The sequence below is a fragment of the Aquarana catesbeiana genome, linkage group LG09, assembly GCF_042186555.1.
Source record: "Aquarana catesbeiana isolate 2022-GZ linkage group LG09, ASM4218655v1, whole genome shotgun sequence".
In the NCBI taxonomy this organism is placed as follows: domain Eukaryota; kingdom Metazoa; phylum Chordata; class Amphibia; order Anura; family Ranidae; genus Aquarana; species Aquarana catesbeiana.
The window spans coordinates 190039219-190055213 of record NC_133332.1 but is presented as its reverse complement, the minus strand read 5'-3'; the positions used below and the strand labels follow the sequence as shown (position 1 = coordinate 190055213).

The 15995-nt window shown below is 44.3% G+C and overlaps 1 protein-coding gene across 2 annotated transcripts in view; it reads left to right on the top strand.

Moving 5' to 3' along the window:
• TMEM255A (transmembrane protein 255A) overlaps window positions 1–15553 on the top strand; it is a 212514-nt gene extending 196961 nt beyond the window's left edge. The window contains exons 8-10 of one of the 2 annotated variants that reach the window (XM_073599440.1): window positions 14411–14530; window positions 14611–14691; window positions 14779–15553. In XM_073599440.1, the coding sequence (XP_073455541.1) occupies window positions 14411–14530; window positions 14611–14679 (189 nt within the window). In that variant the 3' untranslated portion in view covers window positions 14680–14691; window positions 14779–15553. The remainder of the gene's footprint in view (window positions 1–14410; window positions 14531–14610; window positions 14692–14778) is intronic. The other variant, XM_073599438.1, reaches the window with a different exon arrangement.
• The last annotated feature ends 442 nt before the right edge of the window (window positions 15554–15995 follow it).

Here is a 15995-nt window from a genome sequence, read left to right as displayed (position 1 = left end):
TCCGCCAGCAAAAGTCGGACTTTTGCTGGCGGAATTTCTGCCAGCAAAAGATTGAGAGCAGGTTCTCTATTTTTCCAACGCAAAAAGTTCCTATTGGAAATTCTGATCGTCTGTAGCAATTCAGACGCACAAAATTCCTACGCATGCTTGGAAGCATTGAACTTCATTTTCTCGGCTCGTCGTAGTGTTGTACATCACCGCATTCTTGACGGTCGAAAATTCAGAGAACTTTTGTCTGACCGTGTGTATGCAAGGCAAACTTGAGCGGAATTCTGTTAGTAAAACCATCCAAGGTTTTTCAGATGGAAATTCCGATCGCGTGTACCCGGCATAAGATATTTATGTTTACGGCTCTTTCAATGGTGTCCATATTTAACTATGAGATTCGTCAGGAAGGCTCAGCTGTGATGCATGTGCTGAGGCATCCCAGCTTGATAGTGCTCTGATACTCAGTCCTAGAGACCTGAGCTGTTGTTTAGATCAGTTTCATTGTGGGCCTCTGCCATGGTATCTTAGTTGACTCGACTATTTTGAAACCGAGAGTAATACCCTGGGGGGGGGTCTGCCCTCTCCGCTTTTGAGCTTAATTGGCCCTTTCAGGGCAGCTGGTCTTGGGTTGCGGGGTCTGCTACCCTCTGTGGGGGGATATGCTCTATGATTTAAGAATCAGAAAGTGGGTATACTATACAAACATTGTTTTATTTGTATTTTCTTTTGTATGAATTGGGTGATTCCATAGTCAGGTTGGGACTATATGGCACATATAGTTTATATATAAAAGTCCTCCAAATATTAATTTGGAACGAATCGAACCGCACATGCAGTGGCGGAACTATAGGGGTAGCTGCAGTCGCACTAGCGACTGGGCCCTGCCATTCTGCCGCTGTGGGGGGGCCCAAGACCCGGCATCTCCCCCTGCATCTCTGGCTTGCCATTTAGAATGCAGTGGGGGGAGGTGGGAGGCAACGATCGGCAGCTCTATTGAGCCTGTGGGTGGTGGGATCTCCCTGGAGCTTCTAGTTCTCTCTTCCCGAGTGTCAGTGTATACAGCGGAGAGAAGAGGGGAGGTGCCTCTGACCCGGGCAGGTATCAGTTTCGCTTTCAGTGAGTCGCTCTGCTTGTACACTGCTGCTGATACGTGCCCGGGTCAGAGGACCCTCCACTCTACTGTATACACTCGGGAGAAGAACTACAAACCTCATGGAGATTCCCTGCCTGTGGACACCATAGAGGTGCCGATCGCCGCCTCCCACCTCCACCAGCCAGGTACATGGGGAACCTCTTGAAGGAGGGGGGGGTCAGCTGTCTGGGAACCCTGATGTATGGGGGGGGCTTTCTGGGGACATTAATGTAAGGAAGAGGCCCTCTGGGGACCCTGATGTAAGGAGGGGCTCTCTGGGGACCTTGATGTAAGGAGGGGCTCTCTGGGGACCCTAATGTATGGGGGGGCTCTCTGGGGATCCTGTTGTATGGGGGACTATCTGGGGACCCTAATGTATGGGGGGGCTCTCTGGGGACCCTGATGTATGGGGGGGCTTTCTGGGGACATTAATGTAAGGAAGGGGCCCTCTGGGGTCCCTGATGTAAGGAGGGGCTCTCTGGGGACCCTAATGTAAGGAAAGGGGTCTCTGGGGACCCTGATGTAAGGAAAGGGGTCTCTGGGGACCCTGATGTAAGGAGGGGCTCTCTGGGGACCCTGATGTATGGGGGGCTCTCTGGGGACCCTGATGTAAGGAAAGGGGTCTCTGGGGACCCTGATGTAAGGAAAGGGGTCTCTGGGGACCCTGGCGTAAGGAGGGGCTCTCTGGGGACCCTGATGTTAGGGGGGCTCTCTGGGGACCCTGATGTAAGGAAAGGGGTCTCTGGGGACCCTGGTGTAAGGGGGGGTCTCTGGGGACCCTGACGTAAGGAAGGGACTCTCTGGGGACCCTGATGTAGGGGGGCTCTCTGGGGACCCTGATGTAAGGGAGGCTCTCTGGGGACCCTAATGTAGGGGGGCTCTCTGGGAACCCTGATGTAAGTGGGGCTCTCTTGGGTACCCTGATGTAAGGGGGGATCCCTGGGGACGCTGATGTAAGGAGGGAGGCTCTCTGGGGACCCTAATATAGGGAGAGGCTCTCTAAGGACCCTGATGTAAGGGGAGGCTCTCTGGGAACCCTGATGTAAGGGGAGGATCTCTAGGGACCCTAATGTGGGGGGGGCTCTCTGGGGACCCTGATGTAAGGCGGGCTCCCTGGGGACCCTGATGTAAGGGGGGTTCTCTGGGGACCCTGATGTAAGGGGAGGCTCTCTGGGGACCCTGAAGTAAGGGGAGGATCTCTGGGGACCCTAATATAGGGAGAGGCTCTCTAGGGACCCTTATGTAAAGGTAAGCTTTCTAGGGACCCTAATGTAGGGGGAGGCTCTCTGGGGACCCTGATGTAAGGAGGGGCTCTCTGGGGACCTTGATGTTAAGGGGAGCTCTCTGGGAACCCTGATGTAATGAGGGGGGCTCTGGGGACCCTAATATAAGTAGGGAGGCTCTCTTGGGACCCTGATGTAAGGGAGGCTCTCTAGGGACCCTAATGTAGGGGGGGCTCTCTGGGGACCCTGATGTAAGGGGGGTTCTCTGGGGACCCTGATGTAAGGGGAGGCTCTCTGGGGACCCTGATGTAAGGGGAGGATCTCTGGGGACCATAATATAGGGGGAGGCTCTCTAAGGACCCTGATGTAAGGGGAGGCTCTCTGGGGACCCTGATGTAAGGGGGGGGGCTCTCTGGGGACCCTGATGTAAGGAGGGGCTCCCTGGGAACCCTGATGTAAGTGGGGCTCTCTGGGTACCCTGATGTAAGGGGGGGGATCCCTGGGGACCCTGATGTAAGGAGGGAGGCTCTCTGGTGACCCTAATATAGGGGGAGGCTCTCTAAGGACCCTGATGTAAGGGGGGACTCTCTGGGGACACTGATGTAGGTGGTGGATCCCTGGGGACCCTGATGTATGTGGGGGATAAGCATTCAGATATGTAACGATATATATATATATATATATATATATATATATATATATATATATACACATACACACACACACACACACACATATATATTATATACATGTGTATGCCCGCCAAAGTGTATGACTTTCCATACTTAGCTGCTATGGGCTCTAGCCCGAGATCTTTTGTAGACCTAGAAACGCCCCTGGTGGGGGCCCTTCAGGGTTTCTTGCACCAGGGCACTGAAGATTCTAGTTACGCCTCTGGGCACATGTCTACCCTGGACACAACAGCGCAACCAATTAAATGGGAGCCCTTAAAATGCTTTATTAGAGGGACCCTCATCTCAGAGAGCTCTTGTTTAAAAAATAACTCTTTGGATATTACAAAGCTTTTGCAGGAGATTTATATGCTAGGACGTTATCATTAACATATTCCGGAGGCTGTTTTATTCCAGCACGTGGAACGTAAATGTAAAAATCTTTATCAGTTACTAGATTAGGTGTACTTTCGGCACAAAGATTGTATTTGTAGAACAATGTATGAGTTTGGTAACTAGGCAAGAAGGCCACTATCTAGATAACTCCGCGTGAAATTTTGAAGTACTTATATTCCTAAACTCTGCTGTCCTAAAAGGGGTCTGGTCCATTTATCAGAAGATATCGCTTGTCTTTTCATGATTATTACTCAACTTAGCTTTCTGAATACATTTTGGCAAGGGCCCTCCCTAGCTTGGATCAGTCTACCGCTGATTCTTTGAATGTTCCTTTCACTGTTGAGGAAATCGCTCAAGCAATTAAGGCACTCCTGTTAGGTAAGAGTCCAGGCCCAGAAGGCTTTTCAAATGCTTTTTATAAATAATTTCAAGACTTCCTAGCCCCTATTTTGGATAGCACGTTTAATTCAATTTCTGATGTGTGCCCCTTTCCGCGTCATTCGTTGGACGCACATATCACCCCTTTCCCACGGATCAGAAAAACCCCATTCAATGCTCGAGTTACTGCCTGATTTCTTTAATCAGTGCTGACATTAAAATATACAGTGGGGGCAGAAAGTATTTAGACCCTCTTACATTTTTCACTCTTTGTTATATTGCAGCCATTTGCTAAAATCATTTACGTTCATTTTTTTCCTCATTAATGTACACACAGCACCCCATATTGACAGAAAAACACAGAATTGTTGACATTTTTGCAGATTTATTAAAAAAGAAAAACTGAAATATCACAAGTATTCAGACCCTTTGCTCAGTATTTAGTAGAAGCACCCTTTGGATCTAATACAGCCATGAGTCTTTTTGGGAAAGATGCAACAAGTTTTTCACACCTGGATTTGGCGATCCTTTGCCATTCCTCCTTGCAGATCCTCTCCAGTTCTGTCAAGTTGGATGGTAAACGTTGGTGGACAGCCATTTTTAGGTCTCTCCAGAGATGCTCAATTGGGCTTAAGTCAGGACTCTGGCTGGGCCATTCAAGAACAGTCACGGAGTTGTTGTGAAGCCACTCCTTCGTTATTTTAGCTGTGTGCTCAGGGTCATTGTCTTGTTGGAAGGTAAACCTTCGGCCCAGTCTGAGGTCCTGAGCACTCTGGAGAAGGTTTTTGTCCAGGATATCCCTGTACTTGGCCGCATTCATCTTTCCCTCGTCCTGTCCCTGCAGCTGAAAAACAGCCCCACAGCATGATGCTGCCACCACCATGCTTCACTGTTGGGACTGTATTGGACAGGTGATGAGCAGTGCCTGGTTTTCTCCACACATACCGCTTAGAATTAAGGTAAAAAAGTTCTATCTTGGTCTCATCAGACCAGAGAAACTTATTTCTCACCATCTTGGAGTCCTTCAGGTGTTTTTTTAGCAAACTCCATGCGGGCTTTCATGTGTCTTGCACTGAGGAGAGGCTTCCGTCGGGCCACTCTGCCATAAAGCCCCGACTGGTGGAGGGCTGCAGTGATGGTTGACTTTCTACAGCTTTCTCCCATCTCCCGACTGCATCTCTGGAGCTCAGCCACAGTGATCTTTGGGTTCTTCTTTACCTCTCTCACCAAGGCTCTTCTCCCCCGATAGCTCAGTTTGGCCGGGCGGCCAGCTCTAGGAAGGGTTCTGGTTGCCCCAAACATCTTCCATTTAAGGTTTATGGAGGCCACTGTGCTTTAAGGAACCTTAAGTGCAGCAGAAATTTTTTTGTAACCTTGGCCAGATCTGTGCCTTGCCACAATTCTGTCTCTGAGATCTTCAGGCAGTTCCTTTGACCTCATGATTCTCATTTGTTCTGACATGCACTGTCAGCTGTAACTGCCGGTTCACACAGGGGCAACAACGGCTTGCAGGCCGACTCACCGAGGCGACCTGCACACGACTTCAGCGGCGACTTGCAAAACAACTTCTTTATAGAAGTCAATGCAAGTCACCTGAAGTCGCCCCAAAAATAGTACAGGAACCTTTCTCTAAGTCGGAGCGACTTGCGTCGCTCCTATTGGAACGGTTCCGTAGTACAGAACGGGATGCGACTTGTCAGGCGGCTAAGTCGCCTGACAAGTCGCCCCTGTGTGAATTAGGGCTAAGGTCTTATATAGACAGGTGTGTGCCTTTCTTAATCAAGTCCAATCAGTATAATCAAACACAGCTGGACTCAAATGAAGGCGTAGAACCATCTCAAGGATGATCAGAAGAAATGGACAGCACCTGAGTTAAATATATGAGTGTCACAGCAAAGGGTCTGAATACTTAGGACCATGTGATATTTCAGATTTTCTTTTTTAATAAATCTGCAAAAATGTCAACAATTCTGTGTTTTTCTGTCAATATGGGGTGCTGTGTGTACATTAATGAGGAAAAAAAATTAACTTAAATGATTTTAGCAAATGGCTGCAATATAACAAAGTGAAAAATGTAAGGGGGGTCTGAATACTATCCGTCCCCACTGTATACTAAATTACTAGCAGACAGACTTACATAGTTACATAGTTAGTCAGGTTGAAAAAAGACACAAGTCCATCCAGTATAACCTTAAAAACAATAAATAAATAAAATAAAAAATATCGTACAATCCAATATACCCAATTTTATACCCTCAGTTGATCCAGAGGAAGGCAAAAAACCCCAGCAGAGCATGCTCCAATTTGCTACAGCAGGGGAAAAAAATCCTTCCTGATTCCCTAAGAGGCAATTGGATTTTCCCTGGATCAACTTTACCTATAAATGTTAGTACCCAGTTATATTATGTACATTTCGGAAAGTATCCAGGCCTTTCTTAAAGCAATCTACTGAGCTGGCCAGAACCACCTCTTGTGGGAGTCTATTCCACATTTTCACAGCTCTTACTGTGAAGAAACCTTTGCGTATTTGGAGATGAAATCTTTTTTCCTCTAGACGTAAAGAGTGCCCCTGTGTCCTCTGGGTTGACCGTAAAGAGAATAACTCAACACCAAGTTCACCATATGGACCCCTTATATATTTGAACATGTTAATCATATCCCCCCCTTATTCTCCTCTTCTCAAGAGTGAATAAATTCAGTTCCTCTAATCTTTCCTCATAGCTGAGCTCCTCCATGCCTCTTATCAGTTCGGTTGCCCTTCTCTGCACTTTCTCCAGTTCCCCGATATCCTTTTTGAGAACTGGTGACCAAAACTGAACTGCAAATTCCAGATGTGGTCTTACTAATGATTTGAACAGGGACAAAATTATATCTCTCTCTCTAGAGTCCATACCTCTCTTAATACAAGAAAGGACTTTGCTCGCTTTGGAAACCGCAGCTTGGCATTGCATGCTATTATTAAGCTTATGATCTACAAAAACCCCCAGATCTTTCTCCACCACGGATTCCCCCAGTTGTACTCCCCCTAGCATGTATGATGCATGCATATTCTTAGCCCCCAAGTGCATAAATTTACATTTCTCAACATTAAACCTCATCTGCCACATAGTGCCCAATTAGACATGTGCATTTAGGTCGGCTTGTAAATTGGAGACATCCTGTAAGGACGTTATTCCACTGCATAGCTTGGTGTCATCTGCAAAGACAGAAATGTTACTTTTGATCCCAGACCCAATATCAATTATAAAGATATTAAAAAGTAAGGGTCCCAGCACTGAACCTTGGGGTACACCACTGACAACCTTAGACCATTCAGAGTAAGAATCATTAACCACTACTACAAAGGGAGGCAGGGAGTAGGGAAGGCCGCATTTGGCTGCTTCTGTCGGCAGATATCCCAACCCCCCACTCACGGGGAAAAGCGCAGGGGGACTATTACGGTACTGAAGGTAGTTGGGTATTAATACAAGCAGGGTGAAGAGGAAAAAGGTAGTATGATAAAAACTGTATTTTAATAAGAAACAATTTAAAAAAATATATATATATTACAATAACACATACAGTTGTAGTTCAAGACAAAGGCAATATATACAACCATACGAATTGCATCCAGTAATAACAGAGGTTACAAATATGACTTGGATTCTCTACCGGTTTCGCAGTATTCACCGCTTCCTCAGGAGAGTAAAGTCTATAATGTAGCATAGAAAACATGTAATAAATATACAAGAATTCACAGATGCATGAAGATTTTTTGTGGTTGCAGCAAGATCATCAAAAAGTGCATTAAACAATTATGTACAAGTTAGATATAGAAAGGACAGGCTCACCCGTTCAGGAATTCTCTGTGGGGGGAACTGTGTCGAATGCTTTTGCAAAATCCAAGTATACCACGTCCACAGCCACCCCTCTGTCCAAGGTTTTACTTACCTGTTCATAAAAAGAAATCAGGTTTGTCTGACAACTTCTGTCTTTCATGAATCCATGCTGTCTGTTGTTTAAAATGTTTTTTTCCAGGAAGAACTCGTCTATGTGGTCTTTTATTAAACGCTCCAGTATCTTCCCGACTATAGAAGTTAAACTAACAGGTCTATAGTTACTTGGTAAAGACTTTGATCCCTTTTTAAATATAGGCACCACGTTCGCCCTGCGTCAATCCAGTGGTACTATCCCCATCATTAATGAGTCCCTAAAAATTAGATACAATGGCTTTGAAATTACAGAGCTCAATTCTTTTAGGATCCATGGGTGGATGCCATCAGGTCCAGGCGCTTCATCCACCTTTATTCTGTCTAAATAATTCTGGACCATATCACTTTTGAGCCATTGTGGATCATTCGGGGCTGTGTCACTACCACCCCCATTATGGACATGAGCTCCCCCATGCTCTTTTGTATACACAGAGCTGAAGAAAGTATTTAATAAATTTGCCTTCTCTTTGTCCCCAGTCACCCACTCTAGATTATTTTGTAAAGGGCCTACATGCTCAGACCTGGCCTTTTTACTGTTAAGTTGGTTATTTCTCTTATTGGTAATTTAGATCAAGTGGGCTTGTAAAGCATGGGACAATACAATCAAAATATTGCCCCTTATTTCAAATTGCTAGTCATGAAATGGCCCCCTCTGTCTTCTTTCACTTGTTACCAAAAAGGCATTTGATTGCCACGACTGGGCTTTTTTACAAGCAACACTGGAGCAAATAGGCCTGCCCTTGGATTTAATTGAAAAAATAATGGCCCTTTATTCTTGTCCAACAGCTCGTACTAAGGTGAAATGGTTTAATCTCTGGCCCGGTCCATATTTCTAATGAGACCTTCTAGGGATGCCCTCTCTCACCACTCCTATAATATATATATATATATATATATATACTGGCAACGAAGCACTCGGTAACCGCCCTGCATACTAATGACTCAATTTGTGGTACAGATGTTGCAGGTAAGCAATATACAATCATCCTATTTGTGGATGACCTTTTACGTCACATTACCAACCCATGAATAGCCTTTTTCCCTCACTTAAATAATGGAACTGGAACAAGTTTCATTAAAAAATACGCTTTTCACAGTTTTGTTTGATATTATATGTTTGAGAATGATTGCTGCTCATGCAGTCTAGAATTTGAACTTCTTTAAGACTTGTTTTACCAAAGTCAAAAAAAAAAGTTATGTTCAACACATAGATTTGGCTTCTTCTTTATGCTGAAAGGTACTATGTGCTCCTGTGCTCAAACCTCAATACACATATCTGGTTACTGCAATCTTGTCAAAGACCAACACACTTCTGCTATCATGGGACACACATGTCATTTAATGGTGTTCTATTTTGCTTTTAATCTATGCTCACATAATGTTCTGGAGAGAGGACTTTATTAATGGCTTCTGAAATTGAACACTGGCCTGATGATATTATGCAATGTAACGATATCGGCATTTTCTAATCACATAAAAAGATCAAGTGGAATATATAGGTCAGTCACTTGCTGCTCTATCTACATTAAAACAGCACAACTCTTTTTTTTAATTTCTCATGTTTTACTGTTTTTACCATTTCACAAAGAATGCATGAAGGATATTAATTAACAACATACACATTGCATGTCTTTAAAGCGGAGTTCCTCCCAAAAGTGGAAGCCCAGCTTATCTGCCCCCCCCCTCTGGTGCCACATTTGGCACCTTTCAGGGGAGGGGGGAACGGGTACCTGTTTTTGACAGGTACCCATCACCCACTTCCGGGGGACTGCGCTGCGGCGACCTTGGCCTCCTTCCTATGCCGTCGGACCAGTTAGAAAGTGCAGCATGCTTCGCGCATGCGCAGTAGGGAGCTGGCTGTGAAGCCAAAAGGCTTTACTGCCAGTTTCCCTTACCACGAATGGCGGCAGCAGCACCCGAGAGCTGATCGGAAAATTGGCTGGGGTGCCGACATCACAGGGTCGATGGACAGGTAATTGTCCTAATATTAAAAGTCAGCAGCTACAGTATTTGTAGCTGCTGACTTAATTTTGTGGTGGGGGGACGTTAACATCAGTTATTTAATGTTCTTTATTATACAATATATATACACCGATATTCTGCAAAACTACAATGATGCTGTAAAATTTGTATGTAGCAAGGTCTCCAGCCTTGTCCAGTCTAATGAGGACCTCCAAGGCCAAAGATAGCTGACATCCTTCAATATGTGGTGGGTTGTGGGGTATAGTGGATGCAAAGATGGTGAAAGTCATTGGGCGCTAGGCACTTCTTGGATGTAAAAGAGGTTTTATTTCTTTTGACAGTCCTTTTTGTATTTTTGGGGGAAAGAGGGTTAGGGCCAGGACACCCTTAAGTATTTGTAGATTCAATTTGGCAGACTCCGAGACTTCAATAGGAAGACAGCCGTGCAGGGAAAGGCCCCAGCAAGACGCCACTTCTGCACATACAGGGATGCTGTCTCCTATGGCAAGAGTCCTTTAACAGTTCCTAACTCAAACGTAACAGTTCTTTCAGCTCCATTACAACTGCCTCTTGTAGTTCTTCAACACTGAGCTCCTGGTCTCTCACTAGACCCACTGATGCACTGACTCTGAATCCCTTGAGCTCCTCCAAGGTTAGCGGTGGTATCTCCCTCAAGCGTCACCCACACTTCCCTGCTGGGTCCCTAGCTTGGCACTCCAGATACTTCTCAGGCTTTCCCCCCTGCTGACCGGCTTGGTCCCTGGCTTGACTCACAAGGCTGCTCTGCAAGCGTCACCTGCACTGGCTGGGTCCCTGACTTGATCACCGCCTGAAGTTTCCTGCTTCTCCACCGTGCCTGTTTGGTGAGAATATGGTTCCGGTAGTTTCTTCAGTTACTCACTGTGGACCCTGGTAAAGGTGGTTGGTCCCTTTGTGCAAGCCGCAGTCCCAACCCTGTGCTGCCCTCTTACTTCTGAATAGGCCTCACACAGCCTGGCAGCAGCCAGATGCCCCCGGAATAGGCCCAATCTCCGGCCTAGCAGCCCGGGGCGTACGACACACGTACACCCAGACAGCCGTCTGTGTGTACCAGGGCAGTGTGTACCGGGCTTAAACCTCAACTGCTGGTGGGTGCTGAGATAAATGAATTCCTGTGCGTATGTGCAAAAGTTATGCCGCGTACACACGGTCAGACTTTTTGGCTACAAAAGCCCGACGGACGCCGACGGACCAAGTCCGGCGGACAATCCGATCGTGTGTGGGCTTCCCCGGACTTTGAACTGACTTTTCCAGCCGCAAATCTGACGGACTTTAGATTTGGAGCATGCTTCAAATCTTTACGTCGTAACTCCGCCGGACCCAGAAATCCGCTCGTCTGTATGCTAGTTTGTCGGACAAAAAAACGACGCATGCTCAGAAGCAAAAACTAAACGGAAGCACTCTGTCTAGTAAAACTAGTGTTCGTATTGTAGGTAGCACATTCCTCACGCTGCAAATTCTGTGATCGTTGAATGTAGCGCATTTAATGTCTTCTTTAATAATGCTATAAGAACGAAGATGTTTTGCTGTTCCTATTCACACAGAGTTCTCCCAAACTGATTTCTAGATTCTTTTTCTCTTTGATCTCATGAATGATATAGTATTTTTTTTTAAAACCATATCTCCATACTAATACTAATTTTTTTTTGGGGAGTCATCTTTTATTTTAGATTTTATCCAGATTTTTTTTTATGATTATTGTCGAAATTATTTTATCTTTATCTAAATTTTTTTTGTTTTTGGGTTTTTAAAATTAACAAAGAGAACCATTTTTTTTTTGGTAGTTCTTAAATTGAACACAAATACATTTTTCTTTTCTTTTTTTTTTTTTTTATTTTGTTTGCTTTAAGTTAGCACAAAGAACCATTTTTTTTTTGTATTTGGATTTTTTCTTTGTATCTAAAGTTAACACAAAGAACCTTTTTAGGGTATGTATATTTTTTTTTTGTTTTTTTACCACTAGAACATTTTTTATTTTTTTTTGGTGTTTTTGCAACCTCAAGGAGATTGTTGCCCCTTGTTAATTTGACATTGTCTCTAAATCAATGATGTTAATTAAAACACATAAAGTCTTTTCATAAACTAAAATATCCATTTATTTATGGAAAAAAGAAAATAAAGAGGAAGTCAACTCTGGCAAAAGTCTGAAGACAAGAAAATTGGGATCTTGAGGAGTCAATATAAGAGGGAGCACAATCTGGTCCAGGAATCCCAGAGATCAACAGCAGCAGCAGATGATATAGATGTCCCCAAAATGTGCTACTACAACAGCCTGCGTCTTCTGTCAGACCAGACTGAACCCAGGTCATCACTTTCTTCTCTTCCCTGCAGCCTTCCCTCCACGCTGCCCTGCAGCCTTCCCTGCAGCCTTCCTTGGAGGCTGTGGCTCTGGTGGTTGAGTTGTGGCAGGAGGAGGAGGAGGGGGGCTGCCTCATTTATTTGTGTGTTGGCAGTTAGCTCGCCGTTCAGCCCCTTGTGTATCATTTCAGCAAACAGCTTTTCACAAATGAGGCGTTGGCCCCACTCCATTTGAAGCAGCCTGCTGGCTAAATAGCACCCATAGGCCTCTTCAGCTTCGGGGGGGCTCTTAAAAAAATTGGTGGCCTCTCGCATGAGGCGCAGGGATGCCTCCTGTGTCACTGTCCCCTTCCTGGCCCTTTTTGTAGGAAGGCGGAGGAGAGCCACTTGGAATTGGGTGAGGCTCCTACTGGGCCCAGCCACCTCCTGCCTGACACTGGGTCCGGCCTCCTCCAGGATGACACTGGGTCCTGCATCCTTCAGGATGACACTGGGTCCTGCATCCTTCAGGATGACACTGGGTCCTGCATCCTCCAGGATGACACTGGGTCCTGCCTCCTCCAGGATGACACTGGGTCCTGCCTCCTCCTGGATGACACTGGGTCCGGCCTCCTCCTGGCTGTCCCTGGGCCCGGCCTCCTCCTGCCTGCAACTTTCCCCACTTTCCTCCTGGCTGACCTCATCCTGTGTATAAAAAAGGGACATAGTTTTAGTTGTTTGTTTTTGGTTCATCAATGACACACAATTTGCTTCTCACGACTTGCAAATTCAATGTTAATACATCTATTAATAAAAGAGTCTAGAAATCAGACACCATATTTTTTTAAAGCTGGTGACAAACATATTTGGCCACTACTGTCAATTGATATGTATACATCATTTTTAGGCGAAAATTATTTTAATCAATTATAACATCTAGTTAACATCATTAATATTAGGACAGTAAATATTTTTGAAATTAATTCACCTGACTCCAGATGGTCACATCCGGTTCTTCCAGGATAGAAGACCCAGCTTGGTCCTCATCAGCCTCTGCTGGGGTGGAGGGAAGGGTGCATGGAAGAGTGCATGGAAGGGTGGAGGGAAGGGTGCAGGGAAGGGTTGAAAGTGATGCCCTGGCTTCAGTCTGGTCATCAAGAAAACGTAGTTTATTGTAGTACCACAGCCTGGGTACATATACATCATCTGCTGATGCTCCTGATCTCAGGGAATTCTGGATCTTGTTTTGCTCCCTCTTATACATGTTCCTCAAGATCCCAATTTTTGATAACAACATCTCCATCGTTGCTTCTGGGATGTACGTCTGGACAAATGTCAGAAGTCTCTCCAGCATTGACTTCCTTACATGCTTAAGATAATATTGAGGGTGTTTTGACCTCCCACAGATTTCTCATCTCTCTGTATTGATCGATAAAACCGACAGAAATTCAGGCTCCTTAAATTTTGCATTCATAATTTCTGTATAAGATAAAGACACAAGACAAAAAACACTTATGTTTCTGCTAAATCCTCATCATCTTATCCCAACATAGGCCTCATCAATCTGTCAAGCCATATAGGGTGCTTGCTACAAAGTTTTTAACAAATTAAAAAATGTAAAATTACCTTCGTTTTCTAGCGTCCCGGTGCACTATCATCTACGCACAGAACGTACGTACGACACAATACGTAAGAACGTTTTATACACTGCGCATGCGTCAAACTCCGCCTGCTTTGCCCGCCCCTGACGTTCTTTTTCTTTACGCATATTTTCAGCCCCTTGTCTTTACCAGAACGTACGTACAACACATGCGTAATACCTCTCTTTATACACTGCGCATGTGTGAAACTCCGCCTGCGTCACCCTCCCCTGACGTTCTATTTTAACTCATATTCTCCGCCCCTTGTCTCTACGCACAGAACGTACGTATGACACATGCGTAATACCTCTCTTTATAAACTGCGCATGTGTGAAACTCCCCCTGCGTCGCCCGCCCCCGACGTTCTAGTTTAACGAATATTCTCCACCTCTTGTCTCTACGCACAGAACGTACGTATGACACATGCGTAATACCTCTCTTTATACACTGCGCACGTGTGAAACTCTGCCTGCGTCACCCGCCCCTGACGTTCTAGTTTAATGAATATTCTACGCCCAGATATATCTATCTATCTATCTATCTATCTATCTATCTATCTATCTATCTATCTATCTATCTATCTAGATATGTCTTTAGAAATTGGAAAAATGTATTAAACTAGGAACTCTACACAAAAACAGACAATTTGTACACCACTTCACTACAATGTTTTAAGATTACTATGTACTAAAATATCTGTGTGCTAAGTATATATTTTTTTTAATTCACATAGGGGAGAAAAGACAAAATGAACCCAGTCCCCCCCAACCGCAACACCATACTTGGGAAATCAGCCCAAGCCCCACTAAGGATGTGGAGGAAAGAGAGGTGGCTGACATGGGCACCCCACCAGGTGAGTGTCTGACACACCAGCTTACGGTAATCTATGTTTGGCTGCATATTTTGTAAATAACATTTTCTACTCTATTTTAGGTGATCTGGTTGTGCTTGAATCAAGCAACAGCGCCACCCCCGAGGATGTTTCGGAAGTATGCGACATGAGCACCCCACCAGGTCAGTGTCTGAGCCACCAGCTTATGGTAAGGTAATCTATGTATGGCTGCATATTTCTAAACACATCTTTTTTTCATTCAATTTTAGGTCTGGGTGAACATTTTAGCACAGACAGTGCACAATGACTAATTGGTCAGATAATGGCCTGGAATGGGGAGATTGATTTAATGCGGAATCGGCTGGATCGGATGCAGTAGGAAATGAAGAACATGATCGATGTTTTGGGGAGAATCTAAATGCCCTTTTTCAACCAAATAAACATCGATCATGTTCTTCATTCCCTTGTTTGCTGACCCCATTCTGGGCCTTCTCTTTTCTGTTGTAAAAATTATATGTTTTCCCAAAACTAAAAAAAAAAAAAAAAAAAAATAGAGGCCTGTTTTTCTAAAATAAAAAAGCATAAAAAAAAGAGGCCTGTTTAAAAAAATAAATCAATAAAAAAAATAGAGGCCTGTTTAAAAAAAAAAAAAAATAAAACAAAAAAATAGAGGCCTGTTTGAAAAAAAAAAAAATAGAGGCCTGTTTTAAAAAAATAAAAAATAAAAAATAAAAAAGTGGCCTGTTTGTTAAAACAAAAAGAACATAAAATATTGTAAAAAAAAAAAAAAAGGACCTAATTCTATTGTTAAAAATTTCTAAATATAGATATATTTTGGACTATCAAAAATTTTTACAAAGCATAAGTGAATGTACACAGAATATTAAAAAATCTGTGTAGTAATTAAAAAAATGTGTGGTTTCTTCTTTCAATGCTCAGTATCAGTTGTTTAAAGTTAAAATAGTTGCTTACAGTGACAATGGTGCTTATTTAATAAATGAAAATACACTTGGCACTACAAGTGCTCTACGATAACCTAGGAGAAAGGCAAGCAATAAATATAATTCAAGATTTGATCAAGATTTTTTATTTCGACAAATTAAATATTCTGGGGCATTGCAATGGCCCCTCTACCCATAAAATATTCTACATATTGATCACGAACTTGACGGGCACTTTGGGGGGCCAAGTCAGTACGGACAGTACCCAGGCCCGTCAGATTGTCACTAATAATAAGTCCGGCCTCAGGCCCAACTGGCAAAATATAATTTGGGGAATGTTTGTTCAAAAAGTTGTGCAGGATGCAGCACGCTAAAATGATGTAATTAAGTTTGTATTCCGCAAGGTTTATCGATGTCTGAAACAGGCGGAACCGGCTGGCCAGAATCCCAAAAGCATTCTCAACAACTCTTCTCGCTCTGGCCAGCCGGAAATTAAAAACCCTCCTCTTTGGGGTGAGGGTCCTTTGGGGGAATGGCCTCATGAG